General features: G+C 40.5%; 1 protein-coding gene across 1 annotated transcript in view; it reads left to right on the top strand.

The window, feature by feature from the left end:
- kif19 (kinesin family member 19) overlaps positions 1 to 17,416 on the top strand; it is a 204,280-nt gene that overhangs the window by 124,730 nt on the left and 62,134 nt on the right. Inside the window, exon 6 of the mRNA XM_073026104.1 lies at positions 14,503 to 14,628. Coding sequence (XP_072882205.1) covers positions 14,503 to 14,628 — 126 coding nt within the window. The remainder of the gene's footprint in view (positions 1 to 14,502; positions 14,629 to 17,416) is intronic.

The raw sequence follows: 17,416 nt of genomic DNA, 5'->3' as shown, positions 1-17,416 counted from the left end.
GTACAGAGTGTAAAATGGGCAAGGACAGAGCTTCTTTTACTTTAACATTGTATATTTATTATATTTTTAAATATATATTCACAGAACGTGCAGCAGACTCTGGCAACTAGGGAGAAATGATGGCAGTCATTATCCTGAGACACCCCTCTGCTTAGGTTGAGGTTACATATCTGATTTGTAATTTTCAAATGAAGTAGAATTTAGGAATATCTCTTCCCAAAATAGCATCCTCCCTTATGTGCCATTTGATGACATTGTGGAGCATAAACGTTAATTAACACTAAGATGCTGAAGGCAGATAATTGAGTCTTGGGTGGCAGAGGGTATCATTGGGACATTTCCTTTATGTGCATTTGTTTGTTTTGGGTCACATCCTGATCACTACAGTGATGAATTACAACATACAAACAAATGATTTAGAAGCTGGAATAGGCCACCCAGTCCATCAAACCTAATCTGTCATGTAATCAGTATCATGGCTGATCTGATTGCAGTCTCACCTCTATATTCCCATATTCTGAGAGTAATCTTTCATTCCTTGCTTGTTAAGTATCTATCCCTGTCTTAAAAATATTTAGACTGCGTCTACTGCACTTTGAGGAAGGGTTATGCTCCGCCTTTGCTCTAGTTCCAGATTCTCCCACAACATCCCCTACACATCCACACAGTCAGTACCATGCCATGGCTACATATATTTCCAACCAGTAACCTCTTACTCCTCTAAATTCAGTGGATACACATCTGGCCTATTCAACCATACTTTATTTCTATTTGTACTTTCGTTTTCCGTATCTGCGTAACCGATGCAGAGGTGATTTGAAGGTGGCTGTAATTGGTGTGGGAGATCAAAGCCACAGACCTACAGGGTCACATAACCCCTTCCTTACCTACACAATCAGCACAAAAGCAAACCTGATGAAGGTTGGAAGTCAAATGAAATTTACGAGATCGGACATAAGCACCAAAGTGACGGACCTAATTCAATACCCTTGGTATTATTGCAGATTACTGCATAGCAGTGCCTTTTCTCTCGGTGTTAAAACTGCCCAAAGGAGGGCAATTGAGCTAAATTTTAAAACAGTAGATCTATCACCAGCTGATAACTACATAGTTCTCCTTTTAAGAAACAAATTTGGTGATTATATACTGGCACTGCCCATGTTATTATGCAATAGTCTTTTGCTGCCAGTAATACAAAAAAAATGAAGTGTCACTTATCTAACCTCAGGCTGAAGTTGTTTTCAAAAGCAACTTTGGCTAGTGAGATGTGGTTTCTGATTTAAAATATCTGTTAGATACAATGTACTTTTGAGTTTTATAATTTCCCATATTTTGCTAAGTATTGCCGTAAGATTCAAAACTCTTTGTTGTTGGCTCCTTGACATCCTGCTGAACCGCAATTTGTTGTCTGAGATTATTGCCATGGTGGCGTGATCCATTTGACGCAGTATAATAGCAGTCCAAGCACATTGTGTAGGCTAATGTGTTAATGGCATTTGTAACAGGAAGCTAGGAAATACTAACAACACATCGTTTATGTGTAAGTGACAGGTGCATTGCAAACATAAGGTGCATGAATGCTTGTGTGTTTTGATTGAACTTTTAATGAGTACATGAAAGCAATGGCTATCAAGCTGCTTTGTACACGAAGGGCACATACATTTGCTGGGGAGCTTTTGATTTTTTTGCAGTAACTTTGTTTAGAAAAAATAGTAAAATCTAGACCCTAATTATTCAAGTTAGATAATTAATTACAGGTAGTCTCAACCATACACCAAGGGAGAAGTTTGAGAGAGACATCAGAGGAACAGAACATCCTTATACTCAATTAGTACAAGAGGGAAAGAAGTTGTTGCTGAACAAAGTGAACTGGAGTTTTCATTTAGCTACTGTTTGTTTCTTGTTCATGTGACGTCAGTGTAACTGCAGCCTATGTGACATACGTACCATCAGTCCATGGACAATAGTTGTTCCTTTAACTCTGTCACCCCCTTAAGGATTATTGTTAACATGACCAACTGCTTCTTGACTTGTAACAGTGTTTGGAGATACTTTAGATACTTTATTGTCACCAAACAGTTGATACTAGAGCGTACAATGATCACAGTGATATTTGTTTCTGCGCTTCGCGCTCCCTGAAGTACAAATCAAACTAAAAAGATAAGAAGTTCCAGAAAAAAATTCAACTATATGCATTGCTAGTTCTGAAAGCTATTTCAGAACACAATAATTATGAAGATAATTAAAATCAATAACTATTTCCACTTAGCGCAGGGGTTCCCAACATTCTTATACAGTGGACCCCTACCGTTATTGAGGAGTCTGTGGACCCCACGTTGGGAACCTCTGATTTAACACATCTGCAAAATACCAAAATCAGAATCAAAGCTGCAAATCATATTCAATCAACTAAATAATCTTGTCCACATTTCTTTCTGGGTGTTGGTAAACTTGATATTGTCATTTTTGTTTGAGATTTTCACATTTGCTAGCGTTGTTTCCCCATTGTCAAATTTGCCCAATTTAAATCAACAATGTGTAACACACAAAATTTGTCGTTGGTAAGATTTTCAAGCACATGAACCTGTTATGCAGAACCATTTAAAATTAAGCCTATACTAAGCCAACCTTCATTGCTGCCACCAAAACTACTTCCCAATGTCCATTTTTCTAGACGTAGCATTCCTCCTCGTGGGGTGAAAAAGATGCCTCTCACACACCACAATCAGACACAGGAGCCATCTTTCATGTTACAACATCTTGTGCTTCACGGATTGCAACTTTCCGTGCCCTTCGTAGGAGTAGTGACTGCACAGGCTATATTGTGACAATGTGCTCTGTATTCATATCAGTAATGTTGGAAAGCTGATACACACATGACGTTTTCATAATGGAAGGCAAGATCACTCTCGATGTCCATGTCTCAGGATGATTTCAGCCCACATCTGCAGATATATCTCACTAAACGCTGTTTGCTGATCACTGCTGCATTTCAGAAGTCATTACCCTCTCTAATCCTACTTGACAATCAGTTCACATGAACAGGCAAACCAACCAGGGGCATTTGATCAAATCACCAAAGTGTTTTTGTAGACTGCACTTATTTCCTGGCAAGACTTGATAGGAATGTCTTACTGTGGCACTGAAAGACATTTGCTGCCCCTTAAACAGAGAACAGACCCTTCGTACGTGATTCAGATTCAGAAATGGACCCAAGGATGTGCTGGGGGTAGCCGCAAGTGTTGCCACACATTTTGGTGCCAACATTGCATGCCACAGAACACAACAAGCAACAAAATAACAACAGCAGAACAAGCCATGTCCTCCCTTCCAACCACTCACTCACACACATACATCGTCCTCTAACCCCAGGTCAGGCCATATTCTCCAGCCTCCAGCCTGCAGAAGACTCGTGGATTCGCAGACATTGGGCTCTGGACTTCCCAGGTGGGCTTGCCAAGATATGTAAACTCAGGACTCAGCCATCATCCCTCATGCTCTGAACTGATCAACCTTTCAGCTTTATCTTTGGTATGAGCCCAGGACCCACTGATAATGAGGACCCAAACTCACTGACGACAGGTCCCAAACACTAGGCCGTGACCTTGCAAGGCCCTGGTGAGTTCATCTTGGATCATGCCCTCAGGAACCGCCGGTATGAAACATATACAGCAGCATTCTCAGGTGGATACACAATGAAGAGGTTGGATGCCCATGGAGTGAACAGGAGGAGGTGTGCCAGGACAGAGACGAAGCCAGATTCAGAGTGACGTATCAACATACAATGTACATGATGCCTAAAGTGATAATTTCTGCAAAAGAATCACCACTAGTTGTATAGCACTGATAGGCCACCCAATGACATTTCAACTTTATTCAGAAGTAACATTGAATGTTCTGCCAAAGAACATCATTAATCTCAGAAAAGAGCAATTGAAATCAGTGAGTCTTGAGCTATCAATGTACAAGCCTACACTGAAACCAGCTTGGAGACAGTCTGAAGATGGGGCACACAAAGAGTCAGGAGAAACACACACAAAATGCCAGAGGAGCTTAGCAGGACAGGCAGCATTTATGGAAATGAATAAACAGTCAACAACTCAGGCTGTGACCCTTCATCAGGACTGAGTTCCTCCAGCTTTTGGTGTGTGTTGCTCGAGATTTCCAGCATCTGCAGAATCTCTGGTGTTTAAGTGTCAGGAGACGGATGATAAGGATTTTGTTGTAGTAGATCACAAAGTGAGCAGTTCAACTCACAGGTACCTTCAAGGTACAAGGGAAGCTGTAAGACAAAAATCATCACAGCATGTAGCTTGATCTACAGTATGTTGGGAAATGAAGCAGCAAGCTTTGCCTGGACCTGAGAAACCTCAGTGGTGCTCTGAGTGTGGGCCATTATGCTATGAAAACAAACCCAGTTATTTTGACAGATCTGAATAGAGCAATAAATCATCTTCAGTTTGTTGGATGCAAAGAATGCCTTCTGGCATCTGCTGTGATGAGGCATGCTCATGTTTAACTTGTTGGAAAGCTCAATTTTGTCAAAATAAATAGAAAAGAATGTCAGTGGGAATTGACAGAGTTCCAGAGCAATCTATGCTGTACTTGATGGGTCTTTACCACTCACAGACTAAGCAGGTGGCTTATTGGTCTTTGGACTAAAAGGCATGGTTGAAAGCTGGGAGCTGTGATGAGTAGATGCATTGAGAGGAAACTGAATCTGAAAAAGCAGAAACTCAAGTTCAATATGAAAGAAGCCACGGATCATTTGATCACCATCGATAGTCTGAAAGTGATAGTGAAAGGCATACTGACCTTCATACATGTTTTAAGAATACAACACTGTTTGGGAATTGGCAGCTGTCTTAACAAGTTCTCTCAGTGGAGTGAGATGGGCAAGCGATTGGTGAGCTCAAGTGGCTGAATGTCCAAATGAATCAATGGGGCAGATTGTGCTGTGATATTTTGATTACAAAGAGGAGCTGACATACCAGGAGACATCTTAAAAAGAGACTTGGAGCACTGACCTCGCAAGTATCAGCTGACAGCATACACAAGCAGAGTACTGAAAAATGTGGGGATGTTACATTCAAATTGAGAATCTTTATTTCCCTAAACCACTCATTCAGCCTATTGAATACATACCAGCTCCCAGACCAATCCTATAAATGACATTCCTCCACTTATTTACCTGTAATCCATGTCCTCTCCTGTGCCCATTGTATCACACTGATTCTCTGAACAGCTACCTACCCCATCAATTAATAAACATGTCTTCTGGATCTGGGTACAATGGTCACAGGAGGAAAAGAATGGATTATTCAGATTCAGATTCAGTTTATTGTCATTTAGAAACCACAAATGCAATGCAGTTAAAAAATGAGACAACGTTCCTCCAGAATGATATCACAAAAGCATATGACAAAACAGACTACACTAGAAAATCCATATAACGTTTAGCAATCCCCAATCCAGAGTCCGGAGAGGCTGCTGCGTATTAATATCCTGCTACCGTCTTAGCGCGTTCCCCGGAAAGGAGCTCCAAATCCACCAGACAAAACAAGACCAAAAACTAAAGCTACAAGACCTGCACAAAACCACATAGTTACAACTTATAGTTACAACAGTGCAAACAATAGCATAATTGAAAAAAAACAGACCATGGGCACAGTAAAAATAGTCCAAAGATGTTAAAGGACTATAAGTTCAAAAGAAATCACCACGCAGTTTCCACAAGTCCCCAGGGTCCCTACAGACTCGCCATCCCATGCCGGCGGCAGAAGGGAATACCCCCGCTATGGACTTCCACAGCGCCGCCCGACTCAGCCTCGCAGACGCAGCACACACCGAAAGCGACCAGACTGCAGCGGACTCTGAGTCCGTTGAACCTCCGAGCCGACGACCATCCCCTCCGGCACAGCTTCTCTGAGCACCATCCTCTGCCAAGCGTATTAAGACGGCCCTACCAACGGCCATCGGCAACGCGACCCCGAGGACTGGGGGCCTGTTCTTCCCAGCAGAGTCCCGGACCTCACAGCAGCAGTAGCAACGGAGAAGGTCTTCCTGGCGATTTCCCGATGTTCCTCCGTGCACCCACGTCCGTTTTCAATTGATTATGATTGCGCACGGCACCCCACTTCACAAATAACAGATAATCTGCTCCGGAGTGGCCACTGCAAGCTGCGTTGCGCCGCCATCTTGGAAATCAAATTGGAAAAAATATAAGGAAATAAGTGGAGGATTGTGGGTGAAAACTGCTTCATTCAGGGAAAGCCATTTAGCCACAGAGAGAGTGTGAAAATTTCACACAGTCAGGGTTAATCTCACGGTTCTGGAGCTGTGAGAGCTGCATCACTGCCTCACACAATCTCTTGACCAGGTATATTTTCCAGCTACTCTGACTGGATGTTATTATGCATCTGAAATAAATGGACGATTGGACCATAAGACATGGGAGAAGAATTAGGCCATTCAGCCCATCAAGTCTGCTCTGCCATTCCATCATGGCTGATTCTGGATTCTGCTCAACCCCATATACTTGCCTTCTTGCCATATCCTTTGATGCCTTGACTGATCGGGAAAAGATCAACTTACGTCTTAAATATACACATGGACTTGGCTTCCACTGCAGTCTGTGGTAGAACATTCCACAGATTTACTACTCTCTGGCTAAAAATAAACCCTCCTTTTCTCTGTTCTAAAAGGTCACCCCTCAATTTTGAGGCTGTGCCCTCCAGTTCTGAATACCCTCACCTTAGGAAATATTGTCTCCACATCCACCTTATCCGGTTCTTTCAACATTCAGTAGATTTCAATTAGATTTCCATGCATTCTTCTAAATTCCAGTGAGTACAGGCACAAAGCTGCCAAATGCACCTCAACTGTTAACCCCTTCATTCCTGGAATCATCCATGTGAACCTTCTCTGGACTCTCTCCAATGACAACACATCCTTCCCCAAATTCTGATAAAGAAATATCTTTTCCTACTTCATTGGCAACTGGATTTATTTTGCTGTGGTAAGTCTTGGCTTTGAACATGAAGTGACACTGCTCTTGGTACTGGTACTGCCCAGCACCCTCTGATCTGCATCTGAGCTAAATTCATCAAGAATGAGGGGCCAGACAGATTTTGGAAGGACTTGCCTATGTTTCAAAAAGAGCTTCACCAAATTTGCTTAAGTTGAAACCAAATCCAGGATCTAGTAATGAAAGAGCAGTGTATTACTTTATTGCTTTTCCACAAATTCCACTGGAGGCAACATTGCACTCATCTAGTGGCAAATGAGATATTAGGTTCTATAAAATGTGTGGTTTATACCAACTGGCACCAGGGAAATTTTGTCTTCAGACTGATGGAGGAACTTTACAGGTTCAGTAACATGTTATGGAAGGGGGAAGGGAAATCAACATTTGGGTCACAGCCTGTATCACTGAATTCCTCCAAGTTGGCGTTTGTTCAAATTAAATTTATTATCAAAGTATGTATACATTATACAATCTTGAGATTCATCTCCTTACAGGCAGCCACAAAACAAGAAACACAAAAGAACCGATTTTAAAAAAGACCAACAAACACCCATTGTGCACAGAGAGAAAGAAAAAAAACAAATTGTGCAAACAATAAAAGTAAGCAAGTAGCATTTAGAATGAAAGTGAGTCCTCAGGCATGAAGCCCAGAGCAGGCCCACAGCTTCAGCCTCAGTTCATGAGGCTAAGGTTCCAGCATCTGAGTCTCTTGTGTCTCCAACCTTTTTGATCAAATTGAGTTAGTCTCTGAAAATATACTCCATTTGCTCCAATAAAATATAGTCCAAAATAAAATCCAACAGCAAATTGATGTCCAGGACAAGAAAATATACAATTTAGTCAGCATATTCTAGGTGCCCTTAAACTATTTAGCGAAGATGTTTGCTGGGGTTGTACTAATTACTGCTGTTATCAAAATTTATCATCCCTTCAGTATAATTTCATGCATCATCTCCTGAATTGGCTGCAATTTATAAACTGCTTTGAAAATCTGAGTAAAAGAATATTGTGCTTCTGCCCAGCAGTCCCTGCAGAGAGCAATTATTTATTTAATTAGAGCCCAAAATACATAAATCACAACTTGCAATTCTAAAGTTCTACAATACAATGAAAATTATTTAACTTTAATCAACTATAAGTTCAAACATTTGTTTCACGGCTGTTCTTATTAACGCACATGCTAAACATCCTCTGTTTTCAATGGTATCAGTGTGAGCTTTAGGCCATGTTTTGAGCACAAGCATCTTCAGAACAATTCAGAAAAAAAAACAAACCCTTTATCACTTGGTGTAGATTTCAGTGCATGCTTGATGTATTCCATCATACACCTTTTTGCATGGCATTCCCTCAGCTTAAATTCACATGATGGAGTTTCTTTGTAAATATCATTAGTGTCATTGCTTTGCTGCTTTAGCAAGGTGCCTGGGAATGCAGTTAGAAGCTTTCCATAATGTTAAAGTTATACATCCCTTTCCCTATATAATATAAAGTCTGTAATTTCTACTTTTAAACTTTATACTTAAAGATGCCTGAAGTCCCACATCACCAGATTTTAGGCCAACTACTTCCTTTCAACCATTAGGTTCTGAACTAACCAGCAAAATCCCTGAGCAATACAGTTTAGCATTACTGTGACAACTTTGACCATCTTGCTCTAAAGTGGTCATTTTTGGTTCTAATTGTGTTTTATTGTTAAAATTGAGTATAATTTATGATTTTCTTATAAGAACTGCTTATATCATGCTGCTGAAGATATGTTTTTCATTGCACCTGTGCATGTATACACTTGTGTATAAGACAGTAACTTGTCTTTGACTTGACTAATATATAATCGCCATGTGCAGATAATCAGCAGATATTATTGTGATGCTTGTGTTTCTCTGATGATGAAAGGTACTTTAACCTGACTAGATCAGAAGATACAAAATTTATCAGGTAACAAAAGATTCAAAGGACCAAAATCCAAATATTTCCACTATGTGCCCCATTCGCCTTTATTCTTGGTATGCTAATTAGCTGTTCACACTATTTGGGTCCCTATTAATACATTTACATAAAGACTTATGGATAGTTAATTATAACTATTGACGCATTGCCAATGTTTGAATAATAATTGTGAGGCTATGTTTTCTGAGTTTCCCTTCCCCTATAGCTGGCCATATATGTCTTGTGGTCTTGAAGAAGGGTCTCAGCCTGAAACATCGACTGTTTATTTGTTTCCTTAGATGCTGCCTGACCTGCTGAGTTCCTCCAGCATTTTGTGTGTGTTGCTTTGGATTTCCAGTACAGTATTTGCAGGATTTGTCGTGTTTATGTTTTGAGTATGTCTGTTTTCAACAATTGTGTGTGTGTGTGTTTTGCAGATTGCAACATACACATAATCTCCACAAAACTGTAATTGTAAAATTTCGTCCTTTTGTGCTAAGTCACATATAAATGATGGCTTTGAGATATCCTTTCCCCATAATAGCAGAAGCTACATGGAAAGTGAAGAACTCAGAGTGTGGGACAAAGCACAATGCAGATTTTTTTTTCATCTGAATGTATGAATGGTTGACATTAAAGGTCAAATTCATAGTAAAAATAACTTGTCCTCGATTTCATTGTTTTCATCCAAACAGTGACAAGCAATGAATAGATTTGAATGCAGTGTAATCAATGACATACTGCATCTTTCACACTTCAATCCCAGACCACAAGTTTTTTACTCTGTGTCTAATGTTCAGTTATAGATGGAGAAAAGAATTATTCAAATCCCTGAGATGATTGGTAATATTATATGGTTTTCTTACTGGTCTACAGAAGGAAAGAGCAATGACCAGTTTTAATTCAACATTTTGGCACAACTTAATTTAATAAAGTGATTCTACTTTTTCTTTCTGGTGTCTCATACTCCAAGGATTAAAATCTTTAGCTCAAAAGTTATGTTAATCAGCAGCAAATATTATGTAGTGTTAAAAATACACTACATATTCAGTGGTGTGCTGGGACAATGGGATCAACACTGATTAGAAAAGCTGGCCCCGTTATTGGAGTCAAACTGGACACAAGGGATGCTGTGGTAGAACAAGGGACCCTATGAAAAATCTTGGTAATTCTGGACAATGTTTCTCACCCTCTGCATGCCACCTTGGCTGAACAGAGGAGCACTTTTAGTAATAGACTGAGACAACTGTGCTGTTCCAAAGAGCGCTATATAAGGTTATTCTTCCCCTCAGCCATTAGGCTCTATAATGAGTCAACCTATAGCCGGAGAAGTGATGTTAGACTGTTTGTGGTAACTTATTATTTATTCTTTCTTAGTTCTCTTCTAATATTTGTATATCTGTGCACTTTTAATGCTACTGTGACACTGTAATTTCCTTTGGGATCAGTGAAGTATCTATCTAACTAAAATATTGATTTATTGTACATCTACTGTTCACAGACTTGAAGTATTTCAAGACGGTAGGTGACCAGTTGAGTTAAGCTAGTGACAACATAGGTGGCCTAGGTCAGAAAGAAGTTGAATAATGTGATTGAAAATAGTTCAAATTTTTGGAGCTCTGTTTATTCTGATGATTGACACACCTAAACAGTGGGGCAATACTTCTATTTGTGTGTGTGTGGTGGTAGGTGGTTGAGTTCACTTGTGCTTACAACCTTATTCACCTGGATGGTACTGTTTGTGCATCTGTGTATCCCTTAACTACATTGGCATTTCGAAACATGACAACATGTGAGTAGTGGAATCAAAATGGGAACATTTTGGAGCAGTTTAAATTTGGTGATGTGCGAAGGCCAGAATTAAGAGAATTGCTGATATCCTGAGGATAAGATTACAGAGGTAAACAATAACCAACATCACACTGAGATTTTAGGAGAGGAAGTGAATTAAAATAGAGGCATTGCTTAACCAGATAGAGTATTGAGTGACCAGTCAACGGGGCTTGGTTAGAGCTGAGATGTGGACAGCAAACCTTTGTGTGACCTTGCTTACTGACAATAAAATGAGGGTTAAAACACTTTAAATTATTTATTCATCTAGTCAATGTGGCCATTCCATCTGGTCATCTGTCTCCAGCTCATGGTTAGTACCTTTCAGGAGGACATCTTGTCACTGGCATTATAATGAAGGGACTGAATGAAAATCGATGGCTGAGTCCTCTGCTCTGATCACCATCATCATCGTCTGTTTTCACTTCAAGTGATAAAATCCCTGCTGGGTTTTGAAACTAAGCTGATACACGGCAAATTTCAATTTGTCAATGGGAGCTTTGCTGACATTATAAAATCCTGCTCTCTTTGCACAATCGAGTTAACTGTGAAAGTAGATTAACATCTAGCACTGCTGTAATTCATACAATTGTCCTCTTTATTAAAAAAATTGCATTTTTAGAGAGTTTGCACAAGGGTAATTTTATGAATTCATGACCTTTGGAGCCATGCCAAAGAAGAGATCAGGCCTTACAAGAACGTCTTTCTTAATCTGCTTGTCAGTAATTTTAATTGATTTCAATCCCTGAGGAGCACACAAATAAATTCTCAATGCATTTCTTCACAGCTGGTTTCATGTCAGGAGCATGAGTTCAAAATGTTGCCTCTATGACCTTGAGTCATGCAAATTGCTTAAAAAATAATGTCCATCATTAGCTTTCAAACCAACCTATTTCAGATTTTTCGATTGCAGCTGTAAAATACAGTGTTGATGACCAGGATTATTCCTCTGAACTTGATAGTTGTGCGATTAACAGAATGCGGTTAATTGCTTAGCCTTCAATGTGATAAGGGCCAAAAAGGCTAAAATATAGTGCTGGCATGTGTGTGACAGTGTATTCTGTCCCTCCCACCTCATACACTCCCCTTTAGCACAATATTTTGAAGGAAAGATAAGTCATTCGGACTTTATTCTGTTCCTGCATTGAATAAGTATTTTGAAAATAAATAATCTATGTATGTTGTTGTCATGGTTAAACTAGAAAATGTACAGTGTATAAATTGGTGAAAAAATTTGGTTACTATGAAAGATTTCAACAGAATTCAATTTTTCTACTCCAAAAGAAAGTTATACGAATTGTAAATAAGACAAGTTATTATGAGCCAACAAATCCATTATTTCTTCAACTAAACACTTTAAAATTCAGAGATTTCATAGATTTTAAAATGACGTATAAAGTAGAAAAAAATGGACAGCTACCATAAAGTATCCAAAGGTTGTTTAAAATGAGAGAAAGTCAACACGATCTGAGAGGAACATGTATATTTCAAAAACTAAGGATAAGAACAAATGTAAAAAATCGTTGTATTTTGGCCAGAGGGGTGAATCTATGGAACAGTTGTAGTAAGAATTTAAAAACATGCACTACACTTAAGAAGTTTAAAAAATTATTTAAAAATTATTTAATAAACAAATATAAAATACATGATATAAAAATGAATGGGAGTAATATAAATAAATGATATTTGGAATTGGATTTTGTGTTAAAAGATTATGAATTTTTTTGTTTTTGATGTGATGATTGACACCAAATATGTTGTTGTAAAAGTCAGAGGGGTAGGCGTAATAAGCTGCAGCTTCAGCCTATACACCCTTTTGGTCTGTTTTAAAGAATACCTATGTTTTTTGTTGTAATTTTGTCCTACGAAACCATCATTGTAAATGATGCTTTTTGTTATGTTTGTACAGACCGAAATAAATTAATTTCATTCATTCATTCAATTTTGTTGCTTTATGTTAACAATGAGCTTTGTGAAGCTTGGGAGCCACTGCTCTCTTTGCAAATGTTGTTTTGTTGTTGGTGTTGAATGCCCAAGCATGCCAGAATGATTGTAAGAAAATAGGAGAAGAGAAAGACTACTAAGCACCCAAGCCTGCCCCACCATTCAGTATAATCGTGGCTGATCTATGCTGGCCTTAACTCCTCTTCTGTGCCAGTTCCTTGTAACTGACAATTTCTTGATCTTTCAGGTCTGTCTGTGAAAGACAAATTATCTCTTTTTTCCAGGTCCTTTTGTATTCCTTACTAGCTCTCCTTCAGAGCCTTGGAGTGATATTGATACACTGACACATTTATTCGTTTAGTTATTGAATTACAGTGCGAAATTGGCCTTTCTGGCCCTTTGAGCTGTACTACCCAACAACTCCCAATTTAATCTTAGCCTAATCTCTGAACAATTTACCAGGACTAATTCTGTCTTTGGACTGTGGGAGGAACCTGGAGCACCCGGAGTCACAGGGAGAAGATAGAAACTCCATATAAACAGCATTTTAAAATTTTTATTCTCTAAGTGTACCTGGCAGCTACCCCCACCCCTGCACAAAAACTTTAACTGGTCTATAAATATAACTAATCACATGTAGTTAAGTCGAACATTGTGTTCATGCCCTCCAGATCCGTTCATTACGCTAAACGAAGGAAGTACCCCTTTTTATTAGTAATGCAAGAAGTTATTTAGTGCCAAGTAAAGCATATGCAGCTTTCAACATAGTAAAGCGTATGAAATCCATACAAAGTAAGTCCTGATGTAGGGTCTCGGCCCAAAACATCAACTGATTATTCATTTCCATAGATACTGCCTGACCTGCTGAGTCCCTCCAGCATTTTGTGTGTGTGCATTTCCGGCATCTGCAGAATTTCTGTGCCAGTGTTTCTCTCTTTTTACTGCATAAAAGCACAAATGTCAGCACTCATGCATTTTAACAAGTAACATGATTCATAAAGCTTCAGCTGGATATTTGCATTTCTGCCAATTATTAAAGCTTCGTGCTGCAATCAGAGGAACCACATCGACGTGCTCAATTTCATATTGGCTGCCCCCCTGATTAAAGTTTCTTTGAAATCAAGTAGCAAAGAATTCACATGAGTGAGGCAGCGGGGTCTCCAGAGGGGGCCCACCACACAAATCCATGTGTTTGCTCCAGAGGTCACAATCAGTTCATTTTTTTGTTGGCCTGCAGAGCACCAGACAAAAAATTTCCAGATTAGGTGCTGACCTCATTATTTCTGGAGCTTACTTTCTGAGAGTAGAACATTTATGATGTCACTGACTTACATGAAAACTCAAGAACTAATAGAGCAAGATTCATCTACTTGCCCCCTCAAGCCTGCCCTGCTGTTCAGTGAAATTGTTGATTCTGCCCCAGACCCATTTCCTTCTACTCTGCCAGTTCCTTGTCATCCTCAGTTTCCTGATCTTACAAACATACATCTACTTTCTCTTTAAGCATCATCAGTAGTGTAATATTCACAATCCTCTAAGAGTGGTTAAAAAGATTTACCATCTGCAAGAATTTCCTGAGCACTGCAGTTCTAAATGACTGCTCTCAATCTTGTAGCTACATGCCTCCTCATTCAGGATTCTCCTGAGAAGGTGAAGAATGCAAAAAAAAGAGCAAACTTTTCCAATTTTGTTACCACCTTATCTCCTCTCAGTTAAGATTGAAGGATCGAAATTGAGGCCTTCTAATATTCTCATTGATTTCATTTTTTTCACAGATTTATAATGAGATGATCCGGGATTTACTGAATCCGTTATCTGGCTTCTTAGATCTACGAGAGGACTCAAAGGGTGGAATCCAGATCGCAGGAATCACTGAAGTGTCAACTATTAATGCCAAAGAGGTAAAGTACGAATGTTTAGTTTGATTTCTTTTTCAAATATCTGCTTGACGTTGGAGACAAAGAAGATGGTGAAAGGAAAAAAAAGTGAATGTTGTTAACTCCGCTCAGCGTTAGGTAGAATAAAGAAAGCTGAGAGGGGAAGTGGAAAGGAAAATAAGGCAAGCAGAGGGAGAGAGAGTATGAGAAGAGAATCACTACTGGCAAAGGGAAATCTGGAAGTTTTCTGTAGGCACAATAATATTTAACATATAACTTGTAATAAAGAAAGTAAATATTGCAAATAAACAGAAAGCATTCTTCGAATATTAAGACGGTACTTTACAAAAAAGGGGGACACTCTCGAGATGTCAGTGCAGGCAGCCGCCAGGCTACAATAGAATTCCATTCCTGAAAACTGTTCACAAGTCAGAAATTAATAGTAACATTGTGTGGGAGAGGATCACAGAGGCAGCTGTGATGGTGGAGCAAAGAGTTGCGGGAAGAGTGGCTGGCGTCACTGAGTCGGTGTATGAGGCTGCTTCCAACTCTGCTTAGATTGACCCAGCCCCCGACAGTCATGGGTCAGAGTGGGAAGAGAGCATACGTATGTAGGAATCGCCCATTACCACCCAGCAGAAGGTGAATGATACCCACTACAACTGACAAATCCATCCCGTCAGTCTCAACACTTGTATGTACAGACCATCCGTAAGTCATAACCCGAGGAGGATCTGCAGAAGGTAGAGATAACACTTATTATGAAAACTGTGCTCTAAATACAGCATGATCAATTCTGGATGTGAAACATCCAGAGACAATATCCATCGCATGTGGTGAGGCATCCATGCTGGAGTTGGTGCTGCCCCCAAGTGTTCACTCAGCCAAAGACGTCCACCATCAACTCTGCTCTCAAACGCATCTCTCCCATTTCCCGCACATCTGCCCTCACCCCATCCACCCGCCACCCCACACGGGATAGGGTTCCCCTTCTCCTCACCTACCACCCCACCAGCCTCCAGGTCCAACATATAATTCTCCGTAACTTCTGCCACCTCCAACGGGATCCCACTACCAAGCACATTTTTCCCTTCCCCACCTTTCTGCTTTTCACAGGGATCACTCCCTACGCGACTCCCTTGTCCACTCGTTCCCCCCCCCCCCCCCATCCCTTCCCACCGATCTCCCTCCTGGCACTTATCCTTGTAAACGGAACAAGTGCTACACCTGCCCTTACACTTCCTCCCTCACCACCATTCAGGGCCCCAGACAGTCCCTCCAGGTGAGGCGACACTTCACCTGTGAGTCGGCTGGTGTGGTATACTGCGTCTGGTGCTCCCGGTGTGGCCTTTTATATATTGTGAGACCCGACGCAGACTGGGAGACCGTTTCGCTGAACACCTACACTCGGTCCGCCAGAAAAAGCAGGATCTCCCAGCGGCCACACATTTTAATTCCACGTCCCATCCCCATTCTGATATGTCTATCCATGGCCTCCTCTATTGTCAAAATGAATCCAAACTCAGGTTGGAGGAACAACACCTTATATACCGGCTGGGTAGCCTCCATCCTGATGGCATGAACATTGACTTCTCTAACTTCTGTTAATGCCTCTCCTCCCCTTCTTACCCCATCCCTGACATACTTAGTTGTTTGCCTGATCTCCATCTCCCTCTGGTGCTCCCCCCCCCTTTCTTTCTCCTGAGGCCTCCTGTCCCATGATCCTTTCCCTTCTTCAGCTCTGTATTACTTTCGCCAATCACCTTTCCAGCTCTTAGCTTCATCCCACCCCCTCCGGTCTTCTCCTATCATTTCACATTTCCCCCTCCCCCCACTACTTTCAAATCTCTTACTACCTTTCCTTTCGGTTAGTCCTGACGAAGGGTCTCGGCCCGAAACGTTGACAGCACTTCTCCCTATAGATGCTGCCTAGCCTGCAGTGTTCCACCAGCATTTTGTGTGCGTTGTTGTTTGAATTTCCAGCATCTGTAGATTTCCTCGTGTTTGCTCATTGTATTCGACAGCAGCTTTCTGCAATATTCGTGGACTCGGTCTTAGACTATATTTTTGTTGTTGGACTGTATTTTACTGATATCTTCTATTTTATGTATCCTGTATGTGCTATGTTCCTTGTGTAGTGTGTGACCGATGGTCCCATGTTTTGCACCTTGGCCCTGAAGTAATGCTGTATCATTTGGCTGAATTCATGGTTGTATGGCAATTAAACCTTAATTTGTACTGAGGGATGTGGGGGTGGAGGTCACAGAAGGACTTGTTTTAATTTTCCAGTCTCAAAGTACAGGCAAGGTGCCAGGAGATTGGAAAAAAAAGACAAATGTAATGTCCTTTGTTCAAGTAGGGGTGCAACACAAGCACAGCTTCAAGTTCAACACAAGCACAAGTTCAATCTGAACTGCAGGAAATCTTCTTAGAAGCAACAACAGAGCTTAGGAAACATCAGAAAGCAGGACGGAGTGAGCTGATAATTTTTTTTGTTGAGGTAAAAGTGAAAGAAAAGGAAAGCAATGCATATTATATGTGGATATTATGTGTGATATGATGCTCCACACATAATGCTGGAGGGAATCAGCTGGTCAGGCAGCGTCTATGGAAAGAAATAAACAATCAACATTCGGGCTGAGACCTTTGATTGGGACTGGAAGGGGTGGAAGCTAGAGTAAGAAGTCAGTGGGAGGGGAAGGAGTACAAGCTCGAAGGTGATTGACGAAGGTGGGGGAGGGAGTGGGATGAAGTGATGATCTGGGAGATGAGAGGTGGGAAAGTAAAAGGCTGAAGAAGAAGGAATCTGATA

The sequence above is a fragment of the Hemitrygon akajei genome, chromosome 22 (assembly GCF_048418815.1).
Source record: "Hemitrygon akajei chromosome 22, sHemAka1.3, whole genome shotgun sequence".
Classification (NCBI taxonomy): Eukaryota; Metazoa; Chordata; class Chondrichthyes; order Myliobatiformes; family Dasyatidae; genus Hemitrygon; species Hemitrygon akajei.
The sequence above is the reverse complement of the archived record's forward strand: the minus strand, read 5'-3'. Positions and strand labels throughout refer to the sequence as shown.